The sequence below is a fragment of the Dipodomys ordii genome, unplaced genomic scaffold, assembly GCF_000151885.1.
Source record: "Dipodomys ordii isolate 6190 unplaced genomic scaffold, Dord_2.0 Scaffold172, whole genome shotgun sequence".
NCBI classification, from domain to species: domain Eukaryota; kingdom Metazoa; phylum Chordata; class Mammalia; order Rodentia; family Heteromyidae; genus Dipodomys; species Dipodomys ordii.
Genome location: NW_012267388.1, coordinates 142,366 through 155,765, shown reverse-complemented (window position 1 = coordinate 155,765; position 13,400 = coordinate 142,366). Strand labels below are relative to the sequence as shown.

The following is a 13,400-nucleotide window of genomic DNA, read 5'->3' as shown; positions in this document are numbered from 1 at the left end:
AGGGGGGGGGGGGGGGGAGAGGTGCAGACTTTCTCCATAAACAATTTTTTTTATCAAAACTGTGTCTTAGAATCTGGCATAAATCTGGTCTGTCCTACTAGATACTTACTTTCTAAAGATCATTACAAGTTCATGTACAAAACAAGAAATTTAAGGTTAATTAATAAAATGATAACAAAAGTTGTAGATCAATAAGGGGTTGTTGGGAAAAAGAAATAGGCTCTGCTGGGTGCATGTGGTTCTATCAGGTGGGGGCTGGGCTAACAGGGAGGGTTAATGAAGATGCAATGGTCAATGGATAATCTGATGGCATAAATACAGAATAGTGAAGACTGTTAAGCTGTTTTTGAAAAAAATGTGACTAAAAGAGTGGAAGAGGAAGTGAGATTAGTTGGTATTAATACATTTACACATGTGTGGAAATTTTACAATTAAACCCCTCCTTTGTATAGCTAATATATACTGATAAAAAATAAACACAATAATACTCAGTAACATTTTTGCCCAAATCATAAAAGTAGAAGGTAATGACATAAAATTAAGGTATTTTGTACATCAATGATTACTAATCTTTAGAAGCTAGCTTGATAACTCATTGTAAATGTGCTTTTAAAAGATGATAAACTAATGTGTTTACTTTAATATGTCCTCTTCCTCAGAACCAGGATTTTTTTTGGGGGGTCAGTTGTGGGACTTGAACTCTGGGCCTGAGCACTGTCCCTCATGTCTTCAGTTCAAGGCCAGCGCTCTACCACTTGAGCTACAGCACCACTTCTAGTTTTCTGGTGGTTTATTGGTGATAAGAGTCTCATGGACTTTCCTGCCCAGGCTGTCAAATCTCAGCCTCCTGAGTAGCTAGGATTACAGGTGTGAGCCACCGGTGCCCAGCTAGGAATATAAATTTTATTAAATAAATACAATCTAAACATTTTGGTGGGAAGAGGGAGAGAATAAAAGAGGGAGGGAGGAGGAAAAAAAAGGCCTTGATACCATATGCCCACTGAGAAATGAACAGAAATTTGTTCATTCAGAAAGATAATGAAAACTTCAATGGGCAGATATACAAATTGTGGTATACTCATACAACAAAACTACCCTTTTAAGGATTAATTTTTTTTATAACTTTTGGAGAAAAAAATCTTTGCTAGGCCAAGTTCTGATGGTTCACACCTGTTATCCTAGCTACTTAGAAGGCTGAGATCTGAGGATTGAGGTTTGAAGACATCCTAAGTAAGAAAGGTGCTGAAATTCTTATCTCCATTAATAACCAATATAGGCAAAACTGGAGATGTGCCTCAAATGATAGCCTTTAACACAAAAGCGTAAGGACCGTGCTCAGGCCCTGAGTTAAAGCCAAATGACTGGCCAAAAACATAAATCACTTTGCTACTACCATCATTTTAAGAAATGTCCCTTGAACTGGAAATGTCTTTCCTATATTATCAACATTTCCTTCTATTTTCCTATTATGGATAATCTCAACTAATTCCTTTTAAGAATTATATCCTAATGAAATAAATTGAAAAATCCAAGAGGACTTTAATAGCCAATAGTCATTCTGTATCTTTAAAAAGAGGTTGGCACAATTCTCAGGAAGAAATTAAGGTAATATTGGACACTGAATTGCTCCTTAATTTATTTGTTCATTTAGTCATGTAACATATATTAGTATGCATCATATTTAAGGCAATGAGATTAGAGAAATACAATATTTGCCCCCAAAGTAGTTTACCTCTCAAGCATTTCAAATATATAGTATATATGTATAATGAACTATATTCCAAAACAGAATATGTTAATTATAATAGAGCAATAAAAGTGCTGTGGAAACACAAAATTTAGATAGCAGTAATGTAATGGTCCTGGGCACCAAAAATGGGTACTTTTGAGTTAGTTGATTCACAAGATACAACAATATCAACAAAACCTTTTTTTTAATTCCGAGGGTGCAAATCTGTAAAACTTTCTTCTAGCACAGAAATATTTCTATGCAGGACATATTCTTGTTCGTTTTTGCTTTCATCAGAAGTTTGCTTTACCTCTTTATGCTTCATCCTTTATTTCATGCTTAATAGTGCCCACAGCAATCAACAGTAATTATAAATTCCTTCCATCAGAGCACCACAAAAAAGCTTTTCTGCTTCCTCATAAGTACCTTGCTTGTATGACCAAGAGTATTTTTAAAAGTTTATCAAAGCCAGTCTTTGAGACTGCAAACAAATATCTAGAAATGAAGGAGGTTCCAACCTAGTTCCAGTTCCCCTAACACTCTGTATGAAGGAGCCCACTGAGACCCTCTTTGGAGACATTAAAGGGCCTGGAAGACAACTCATTAGAAGAATAGCATAGTCTTTGCTTTTATATTTTGTTGTACTTTATTGAGCTAAAAGACACAGAGAAATAGAGTCACTTTTAGGTTCTTATTGTAACACTCTTAAAATAAGAAAACAATTTGAGAACAGTAACACATCCTGACAAAAATAAAAATCGACACTTGAAAAAGGAAGAAACAAGTGATAAAACACACACATAAACACTGTAGAGTGATTTTAGTAAATATTTAATGGAGGAATAACAGTTGTATACAGCTCTTTATCCAAGTCCTAGTGTTCAAATTGACCTTCCTTAGATACTCATTAAGTACCCTAGTATTTCTTATATATCATAGCTATAAGATATTCATTTTGTTTGAGTACCTTATATCTAAGGTTATTTTTTAATATGTTATACTCCAAGGGAATACTTCTGAAATACATTCCAAGCATATATGAAAACAACACAAAGAATGCCAATGAAAGCTACTGATGAGTGGAGACAGGGATAGAAAGAAGAGAAACAGGCTCTAATGGGATTAGATACTAGAGCAAGAGGGGGTTGGGCTCAGGAGGGTGAATGAGAACTAAGCAGATTGTTCGCTTGACTTTGTATGACAATAGAACAATGATACCTGCTGAAATTGTTTTAGAAAGAGAGGATATGGGAGAGTGAAGGAGGTGATGAAATTGACTGGAATACACTGTATACATGTGGGAAACAGCACAATAAAATTCCCTCTTACATAACAAACGTATGCTAATAAAAAATTAAAAATCTCTAATACACATTGAGAAATTTCTCTGAAAACAAGGTTATATCCTTTGTTTCAGTATCCTAGAAGCTATGCCAACGGTTGGATAAATTTAACTTCGGACATTTTTTCTGGATTTTCAACACATTAGTAATACAAACTCAGGAGTATAGAAAAACCTTTACCACTAAATTTTTACTTTCAAGACTACAAAAAAAATAGAAAAATTGTAGAATGAGTATTTGTACAAATATTACTAGTAGTCATGTTATGTTTGTTCTTTCTAGACACAGGCAGGCAGATAAGACAGACACAGACACAAATACCTGTCAGGTTTCACTGAACTATTTGAAAATGAGTTAGAGCTATCATGACATTTAATCCCTAAATATTTTATTTCACCATACGTCTTATATGAGTAAAAAAAATTCTAAGAAGCTATATTGTTATTATGCCCCCAAGGTGAAAGAAAGCAACTTTCTTCCTAACAGCTATCACTGAAATAAAAGAAATAAAACTGAAATGAAAGATGGGGAGAAGAATAACTTTGAAATTGAGTAGCTATATATAAAGAAGGCATAAAGTATCTCAATTAAAAGCAGTGAACAATTGGGGGGTTGGGGATATGAGAATACAGAAACAAGCTCTGTTATGCCACTGGGTAAAAGTGGGAAGGGGTTGGTATATCAAGGTACATGAATATGATTGAAATAGTTTGTCTGCATGTGTGTAGATAAAACAATGAGGCTGGTTGATCTTGAGTTAGGAAACAGGGAAAGTAGTAAGGGACAGTGATGGAAGGGGTAAGATTGATTGGAACACTTCCTATAACATGTATGGAAATGTCACAATGGACACCCTCTTTGTGCAACTAATGTACACTAACAAAAAATTTCTAAGGAAAGACAAAAGTTTTCATGAATATAATCTCCAAATTGTTGCCAGAGTATAAAAATACTCAAAATACAGTGATTTTAGAAAAAAAAAATCTAAAACTTTTTTGAAAAGCTTACTACAAAGCAGGAAGTTTTACAAAATACTTTACATTTCAAATTAGTATGTATTAGTCTTTTCTCCATAATGCTCAAATAAGCCTTTGATTTATGGACATTACAAACATCATTCTCAACATTGTCATTTTTTATTAATCTTTCAACAGACTTTATTCATTATGTTCACTTAAAACAAGGATAATTTTCCCTCTAAAATAGTCAATAGTGGTATTTTCTTTTTTTGGGGGGGGGGAGGGTGTGGTCAGTCATGGGGCTTGAACTCCGGACATGGGTACTGTCCCTTAGCTCAGCTCAAGGTGAGTGCTCTACCACTTGAGCCCACAGTGCCACTTCTGGCTTTTACTGCTTATGTGGTGCTGAGGGCCTCATTAACATAAGGTAAACACTCTACCACTGAGCAACCTTCCCAGCCCAATAGTGGTAATTTTAAACCTGTGTTACAGGAACTTTTCTCATATTCAGTGATAATGTATTAAAATATGCTTAGAGTTTGACTGATGCTTCTTATCTACCATAAGAAAACTCTAAACCAATAACCAAATTTAGCCTGTCAGCATAAAACTCTGAATAAACAAAGGAAGGGAAAAAGATTTCAACCATAAAAGCAAAATAGCCTTGTTATAACTGAGATGGGAACTTTAATCAAGAATGATTTTAAAAAAACTAAAGTTTCAACTATTTGAAAATCAAAATGCAAATAATCAGTTGAAATGCCATGCTTTAATAAATTCCTGAGCTACAATTCCATGTCACCACAGATGCACCAAAACCCTTGGGAGAAGACAGATTTTTTTTTCATTTACAAACATTTCAAGAAGTTAGCAAGATAATTTTCTCTCAATTTTACTCAGTTGTTAGCACCTTTTCCCAAAAATTAAAAAAATTTACTTAATTATATAATTAAATGTAATAAAAGCAGCTATCAGACTCTTTGAATATGAACTTTTCTGAACCAGTTCTGTTTTTAAAGACCTCAATAATTATGTGACGCCATGTTCGCTTTGGCAACACATATACTAAAATTGGAACGATCCAGAGAAGATTAGCATGGCCCCTGCGCAAGGATGACAAGCAAATTCGTGAAGGGTTCCATATTTTTAAAAAACAAATTGTTTAAATAGGGATACAGGTGGACCCATTGCAACAATGAGATGTACAAGTCATTATGTTGAAAAGGAACTTTACAACTTTGGTGGGGGGAGGAGGGGAGGATTAGGTGGAGGGGGGGAGGTTGGGAAGGGATGGGAAGGGTAAACAGAGGAGGAGGCAACAATACTTGATAAGAAATGTGCTCAATATCTTGCCCATGTAACTGTAACCCCTCTGTACAGTATTTTCACAATAAAAAAATAATTATGTGACGCCAAAACTTTCCATATCTAATTATTTAAACATGCAACTACTATAATTTTACAATATTATTCAAAAAACACTAATTGGCAAGAGATGAAAGCTTTACTTACATTTGTAATAGCTATAGCATTTTTATCATAATATTTCTTCTTTTCATATTTATCTCTGATGAAAAATTCTACTGCTCTGAAAACAGACAACTTAAGGAAAAGCATTAGTTAAATCATGTGTATTCTTTGCCTTCTCTATTCCTCTCTATATTAAGTCTAACATGATAAATTTAAATTTCCTATTCACCAAATCATATTTTCTCTCTCACAGTATTTCTGCAACTCTGCTTTTCTTCCTTCCAAAGTCCATTTCTTCAATCCAGTTTCAGCAAGAAAAACAACTTAAAACTATTCTTCCTTTTCTCCTCCCACTCAGCCCACCTATTACTTAACTCTAAATTTTAATTCAGGTTTATTTTGAGTCTGTAATATAAGTAAACTAACATCATGCTGTATACAATGTGCCAGACACTGTGATAAGTTATGTACATGTGTATTGTTTCCTTTAATTACTCTGACATTCCATTAATGGACAATATAGCAGTACTTATACATTACAGATAAAGAATTAGCAAATTGGAGATGGTATGGTTGCTCACACCTGCAATCCTAGATACTCTGGATGCAGAAACAAAGGAACACAGCTGGAAAATAGCCCAGGCAAACAATAAGCCAGAGTAGGCATGGTAGAAAGATCCAAGTCCAGTCCACCCCTGGGAAAACACAAATGACCTCTATTAGAAAATAACTAAAGCTAAGAAAGGACTGGGTGTAATTAAATGGTACAGTATCTGTTTGGCAAACACAAGGGCCTGAGTTCAAACTCCAGGACTGCTCCGCCCTGGGGGAAGCAACCCCAGGGGAAAGAATAAAAAATTGATTCTTATGCCAATGTTCTTTTCTGCTATAGTGACTACATCATAAATGCATATTAGAAAAAATAGCAAGCAATTTTTTTCTTACTCGTGAAGTTGAACGGAGAACTCAAGTACATAAACCTAAATGTTTCCATTTATTAGAAATACTTTCAGAAAGCCGGGCGCTGGTGGCTCACGCCTGTAATCCTAGCTACTCAGGAGGCTGAGATTTGAGAATCGAGGTTCAAAGCCAGCCCGGGCAGGAGAGACCATGAGACTCGTATCTCCAATAAACCACCAGAAAACCGGAAGTGGCGCAGTAGCTCAAGTGGTAGAGCGCTCGCCTTGAGCTGAAGAGCTGAGGGATAGCACCCAGGCCCAGAGTTCAAGCCCCACGGCCGACAAAAATAAAAACAAAAAAAGAAAGAAAGAAATACTTTCAGAAAATATCTAACATGTGAGCAATATAAAAAATGAATAAGGACAAAGGTGATCTTGTTGGCATAGGTTGTTCTTTGTTTTATGTAGTACGAGAGTTTGAATTCAGGACTTTAACCAGGTATTGTAATACTTAAGCCACTTTGCCAGACACTTTTGGGGCTGGCTATTAGTGTGATACTGCTATTTTTGCCCCCCACCTCCACCTCTCCCTGGGATGACAAGCTCATGTCACTTAAACCAAACTTTGTGTTCCACGCCACCTAGGAAAACAAGCACAAATCACCCATGCCCAGCCATTGGTTCATATGGAGTCCTGTGAACTTTCCCCCCCACTTAGTCCAGGCTATCCTAGAATCATGATTCCTCCATTTACAACAGACTGGAACTGCTATACTTGGCTAATTTATAAAGATACAAAGATAAAATAAAGGATTAGGTTATTTGAACCTTCCTAATTATTAGCAAAAAAAAAAAAAAAACTTAAAAAAGCAATCCAAGTACATAACAAAGAAAACTTTTTTTTTTTTGGTCTGTTGTGGGGCTTGAACTCTGAGCCTGGGCAGTGTCCCTCAGTGTCCCTCAGCTCTTCAGCTCAAGGCGAGCGCTCTACCACTTGAGCTACAGCACCACTTCCAAAGTAAATGTTTTAATTCCATGGGAGGCAATGAGGATTTTTCCTTAATGGCTGGTTGTTCTCTTGTTTGTAGGTGATTTTTAGAGCAAAAATGTCTCACACAGTTTTAAATATTTTTGTGCAAAATATCAAATACAAGCCAGTGTTTCATAGTTAGTTCACAATGACAAACAAAAAAAATGGACTTTCAATTTAGCCCAGGAATGAGCACAAAAGTTGGTCTGTTTTTGGTCTGTTTTAACTACTCAACTCTTTCTAGTTCCAAAGTGGGCATAGAAAATTCATAATTGAATGGACATGGCCAGTTCTAATAATAGGTAGCAAGCTCACAGTCCTACAGTTACTGACTCCTGAATTCCATTACAGTGTTAAAAGGCAAAGAAAAACCAATAGATGGACTTCACCCAAGATGGACTTAAGGAATTAGTCTATAAACCATCATTGTAAACAACCCAAAAAGAAACTTTCATTATATTTCTGCTGATTTCAGTATTTAACTCCCAAATATGGTCCAATGTACAGCCACCAAAAAAACATTAGCAGAGCTGTGGCCCAAGTGGTAGAGTGCTAGCCTTGAGCAAAAAAAATCTCAGGGACAGGACCCTGAGTTCAAGCCCCAGGACCAGCACACACAGACCCCACTCCCCTCCCCCCAAAATAAAAACAAAACAGTGAAAGTGAGGAATAATAATAAAACACTTCCACCATTGGAATGTACAATAAACATTGAGCACTCTATAAATGAAGTTATAATACAAATAATGAAATGACTAAGAAATCCTACATGTATAGAGAGCATGGTAAAATCTTTAAAAGAAGTTAGCTTTTTCCCTTTTGTTGGCAGAGTTTGAACTTGGGGACTCACAGTTACTAAGCAGGCACTTCGCTGTTAAGCCATTCTGTCAGTCCTTTCTTGAGCTATTTATTTTTGAGATAGTATCTTGCTTCCTGCTTGTCACTGCTTAGATGACAGGCATGTGCCATCAAGCCTAGCTTCTTTCTGTTGAGATGGAGTATCCAAGATTTTTCTCTGAATTTCAGCCTCTTCACATACCATAATCATGACTGATGAACACTTTTATATTCAGCTGTGAGTTGTTGAGGTGTCCTTGAACTTTTCTAGGCTAGCCTCAACTGTGATCCTCCCATTCCTAGCCTCTCAAGTATTTATGATTACAAGTGTGAGCCACCAAAGCCTAGTTTTGTTTTGTTTTCTATAATATTTAGCCTCAATGTTACCATAGCATTAAAATGGAATACAAGATTAGTTAAAAAAAAAAGTTATATACAGTACTAAGTAAGACAAGAGCATGGCACACACAATGTTATTTTGAATTTTAGCTCTCACTATTGACAAATGGTAAGCAATTTAAAAGGCCAAGCCCATGAACAGGAAATAGCAACTATATTATGGGTTAAGGCAATTTGCATAAAATCAAATTTAAATAAGTCAGCAATAAGGAACCAATTAATTTAGATATTGGGAAATCTCATTTTCTGGTCTCCAGATGTTATTTGATACATAATGACTTAATTATATTGCAGAGATCAATGGCAAAACCAAAAACCAACATTTAAAAAACATTAATAAAATTCAGTGGCTATTCAGTGATTTAATAAATGAAAACATCACAATATCCCCCCAAATCATTCTTCTCAAAAGTAATAAATGGCACTACCCAAAGCCAGAAAAATTTTAGCATTACATGTGTTATCTACTAGTATGTATTTGTAATTTAGGATTTTTCCCCTTTCCTTAAAGATATCACTTCAAAGACAACTGACTTCCAATGAACACAATCTTCTAGTTCCAGACACCTACACTGACAGCAGAAAAACTTTGAAGAGCTCAAAGGAGAAGAACTGCTGATTAGCTTTAAAATTGAATTAAAGTTTTTAGATAAGATGAAATATCCAAATAATGAAAAGCTTAATGTAAAGCTTTCTCATTTATCATGCATTAGCACATGCACCCCATAATTACAATATCCCACAAGAGAAATTATACTTTCATAAAAATTTTTGCAAAACTTCAGTAAACTGTAAAGCTTTTAAAACAACAACAAACCTCATAAAGAATGTAATGAGACCCATATTATATGAATTTAACTCAGTTTGGTTCCACTTGTCTCTAAGGATATATATTTACATCTACAAAACTGCCAAGATGTTAGACTTTTAGGAGAGCCATAAACTTTAGAATGACTAATGGATGGATGGATGGAAGAATGGACCAATGATGGACAGATGAATGGATGTCAGGCTGATGCATTTTCTAACTACTCTTTCTAAAAATTCTTTTCAACTCAGTATCTCAAAGAGAAAATGATAAAAATAAAAGCATTTCAACATATAATACAATTATCTAATATAACTACTATATAAGCTATATATTATTTGTAACATCTTTTTATAATATAATTGAGGTACTTTCTAAAATAATTTTCTCTATGTTGCCTAGGTTCATCTGGATGTTCTGAGATGTACTGATTCTCCCTGCCTCATACTCTAAACAGCTAGAATTACAGAGCTTGAATAATTTTTTTTCAGCCCTGCCACAAATCTTTTATTAGGGCTTCTTTTAGCGCTATTACAGAATTACTGATGACACACCTAAAATCTTTGAAATGTCATTCCGCAAGCAAATTTTGGGATCGCTTTTTAAGTCCAACAGCTTGATTCAACTGCTGACTGCCTGCCTAGAGAAAGAAAAGCATTTGCTGAGAAGATCATTTATCCTAGGTATTATCAATATGAATTGTCAAACTGTATATAGTGTATCAATAGAAATACCAGGTTTACCATGGACAAAGCCAAGAAAACCAATGATGCCAGATATTGAATTTCTATTGCACTGTCCTTTGAACACATCAGCAGGAGGTATGAGCCTGAATAATTTTTTAAGGCTATAGTATTACATAAATGTGGCAGCTAATTTCATGGCTGTCATCTTATACTTGCAACATTAGTCATCATGTATCTTAAGTATTTAGCCAAGATCCCTCTCTAACAGATCTGAATAACCATTAGACTATTTTCTGCTAATAAAAAGATCCACATTTCACATAAACATGAAAAAGGGGATTCTTCAGTTTGAGGGTACTTTCTTTTTTGTAATAGAACTTTATTGTTATTATTAAGGGGTTGTACAAAGGGGTTACCGTTTCAGAAGTCAGGTATATTTCTTTTGGGACAATGTCACTGATTCTGTCACTTTCTCACAATTTTTATCTCTAGTTACTGACTACTACAAGTTTCATAGTTCATTTTTCACAGTATCTACTGAGTAGTATAATTGCATTTGTTCACTCTTCCTCCCTACATTTCTGAGCCCCACTCCCTTTGGCCTCTCTCAAAAGACAGAAAAACAAAACAAAAACAGCCAGGCACTGATGGCTCACACCTGTAATCCTACTATTAAGGAGGCTGAGATCTGAGAATTGCCATTCAAAGCCAGCAGCAGGGTCCATGAGACTCTTACCTCCAATTAACTAGCAGAAAACTGAAAGTGGAGCTGTGGCTCAAAGCAGTAGAGAGCTAGCCTTGAAAGAGCTCAGGGACAAAGACCAGGCCCTGAATCCAAGGCCACAACTGACCATCCTCTCCAACCCCTCCCCCCACCAAAACCACCAACGTGTTGCTATTTCCTAGAATCTGTTTCAGTAAACAGTATTTTAAATGATCAGCGGCATTACACATCTCCTAAGTCTGCCTGTGCATGAATGTCTAGAGTCTTAGATAATTTATCATGCTTCAGTATATTTTAGATCTAGGATCCACGTATGAGTGAAAACATGGGCAGTTTGTCTCTCTAAGCCTGGCTTACCTCACTTAACATGATTTGTTCTAGGTCCATCCATTTCTCTGCAAATGACATAATCTTATTCCTTCTAATGGATAAGTAAAATTCCATTGTGTTTACCACATTTCTTTTATCTACTCATCTATTGCAAGGCATCTGGACTGTTTCCTTGACCATTGTGAATAGTACAGCAATGAACATGGATGTGTAAGTCTCTTTATGGTATCCTGACTTGTAATGCCCTGGGTAAATGTGCAGGAATGGTATGGCTGAGTCATAGGAAAGCTGTATGTTTAGTTTTTTGAAGACCCTTCAACTACCATCCAGAGTGGTTGTGCATGTATGTGAAGGGGCTTTCTTATCAACATAGGCTTTTGGGTAGATAGCCTCTCAATTAAAAACTATTTAAGAGCTGGAGGAATGGCTAGAAGTAAAGAACCCATCTATAAATGCAAGGCTCTGAGTTTAAGCCCTGGTATCCCTCCCCCAAAAAGAATTTAAAAAATGACTTATTGCCCTAGGTCAATACAGAATTTTACATTACCTATATGTTAAGTAACTCTCCAAATTCCATTTTCTGCTGCCTTCAAGAGCCTCAGACTCATTTGAGCTACCAAACAAGTTACACTATAAGATGTCTAACATATGCATAAATATTCAAAGTAAAAGAACATTATTTACTATCTTTCATTTTTAACCCTGAAACCTCTAACTGGTGACTGACTCCTTTTTCTAGAAACTCTAGAATATGAGACAATTCCAAAATCATCTTACAATCTCTCATCTTCCTCAGAATCAAAGCCAACCTTAACCCAGTATAACCCGGCAGTGTTCCCAATTTACTTCCAGTTCCTTCCTATCTATTCAGATATCAGAAATATTCAGAAATTCAGATTTTCAGAAATCAGATTTTCAGTTGGGTGCCGGCTGAGATCTGAGGATCATGGTTCAAAGCCACCCCCGGGCAGGAAAGTCTTTGAGACTCTTATCTTCAATAAACCACTAGAAAACCAGAAGTGGTGCTGTGGCTCAAGTGGTAGAGTGCTCACCTTGAGCTGAAGGACAGTGCCCAGGCCCAGAGTTCAAGCCGCATGACCACCAACAACAACAACAAAAAAAAGAAATCAGATTTTCACCACTGCTCATTTTGGCTATGTGAGTACATACAGGGTCTCTCACTTTCTCTTGGCCTCAAGGATCTCCTCCTCCAACTAATCTTCCTAGTTACTTCTCTAATATTTTTCCTGTTTCAAACCCCTTCATGGGTTTTTAAACACTTCAAATCTATTGGGATAATGAATTACTCCACATCATACTGAAAACTTTCAAAACTTTTAAACACACACTTCTTAAGCATCTTCTGCGACTTGCCCACAACACTACAATCATATCATATCAAAACCTACACAGGAGGTTGAGATCTGAGGATTGTGGTTTAAAGCCAGCCCAGGCAGGAAAGGCAGTGAGACACTTATCTGCAATTAACTACCAGAAAAGCAGAAGTGGTGCTGTGGCTCAAGGTAGTAGAATGGTAACCTTGAGTGAAAAAGCTCAGGGACAGTGTGTAGACCTCAAGTTCAAGTCCCACAACTGACCTCTAAACCCCCAAAAAAGTGTAGTATACAGTGAGACCCTACCTCAAAATAACCAGTGCAAAAGAGACTAAAGATGTTTCTTAAGTCATATACCTCTTGGTCAGTAAGCACAGGCCATGAGTTCAAACAATCACATAAAAAATTAAATGAAGCCAGGCACTGGTGGCTCCCACCGGTAATCCTAGCTACTTAGGAGGCTGAGATCTGGGGATCATGGTTCAAAGGCAGCCCAGGAAGGAAAAGTCCCCGAGACTCTTATCTCCAATACCACTCAGAAAACCGGAAGTGGCGCTGTGGCTCAAGTGGTAGAGCGCTAGCCTTGAGCTGAAGAGCTTAGGGACAGCGCCCAGGCCCAGAGTTCAAGCCCTATAACCAACCAAAAATAAATTAATTAATTAATTAATAATAAATGAAATAATGAAATCAAAAAATAAAATGTCATGAAAAATTATGTCTCTTCACATTTTTGCTCACACAATTCTTATACTATTAAAATCACATTTTTCATTGCCACCCCAACATCTTTCTGTAACAAAAATAATATGGACATCAGATTGCTAAATTTGTAAGAAAGGGATGGGGCAAGCA

General features: G+C 36.2%; 1 protein-coding gene across 3 annotated transcripts in view; it reads right to left on the bottom strand.

Moving 5' to 3' along the window:
- The window catches only part of Smap1 (small ArfGAP 1), a 128,163-nt gene that overhangs the window by 57,355 nt on the left and 57,408 nt on the right, over nt 1-13,400 (bottom strand). For all 3 annotated transcript variants that reach the window (XM_013033622.1, XM_013033624.1, XM_013033625.1), the window contains one exon: nt 5,544-5,619. In XM_013033622.1, the coding sequence (XP_012889076.1) occupies nt 5,544-5,619 (76 nt within the window). The remainder of the gene's footprint in view (nt 1-5,543; nt 5,620-13,400) is intronic.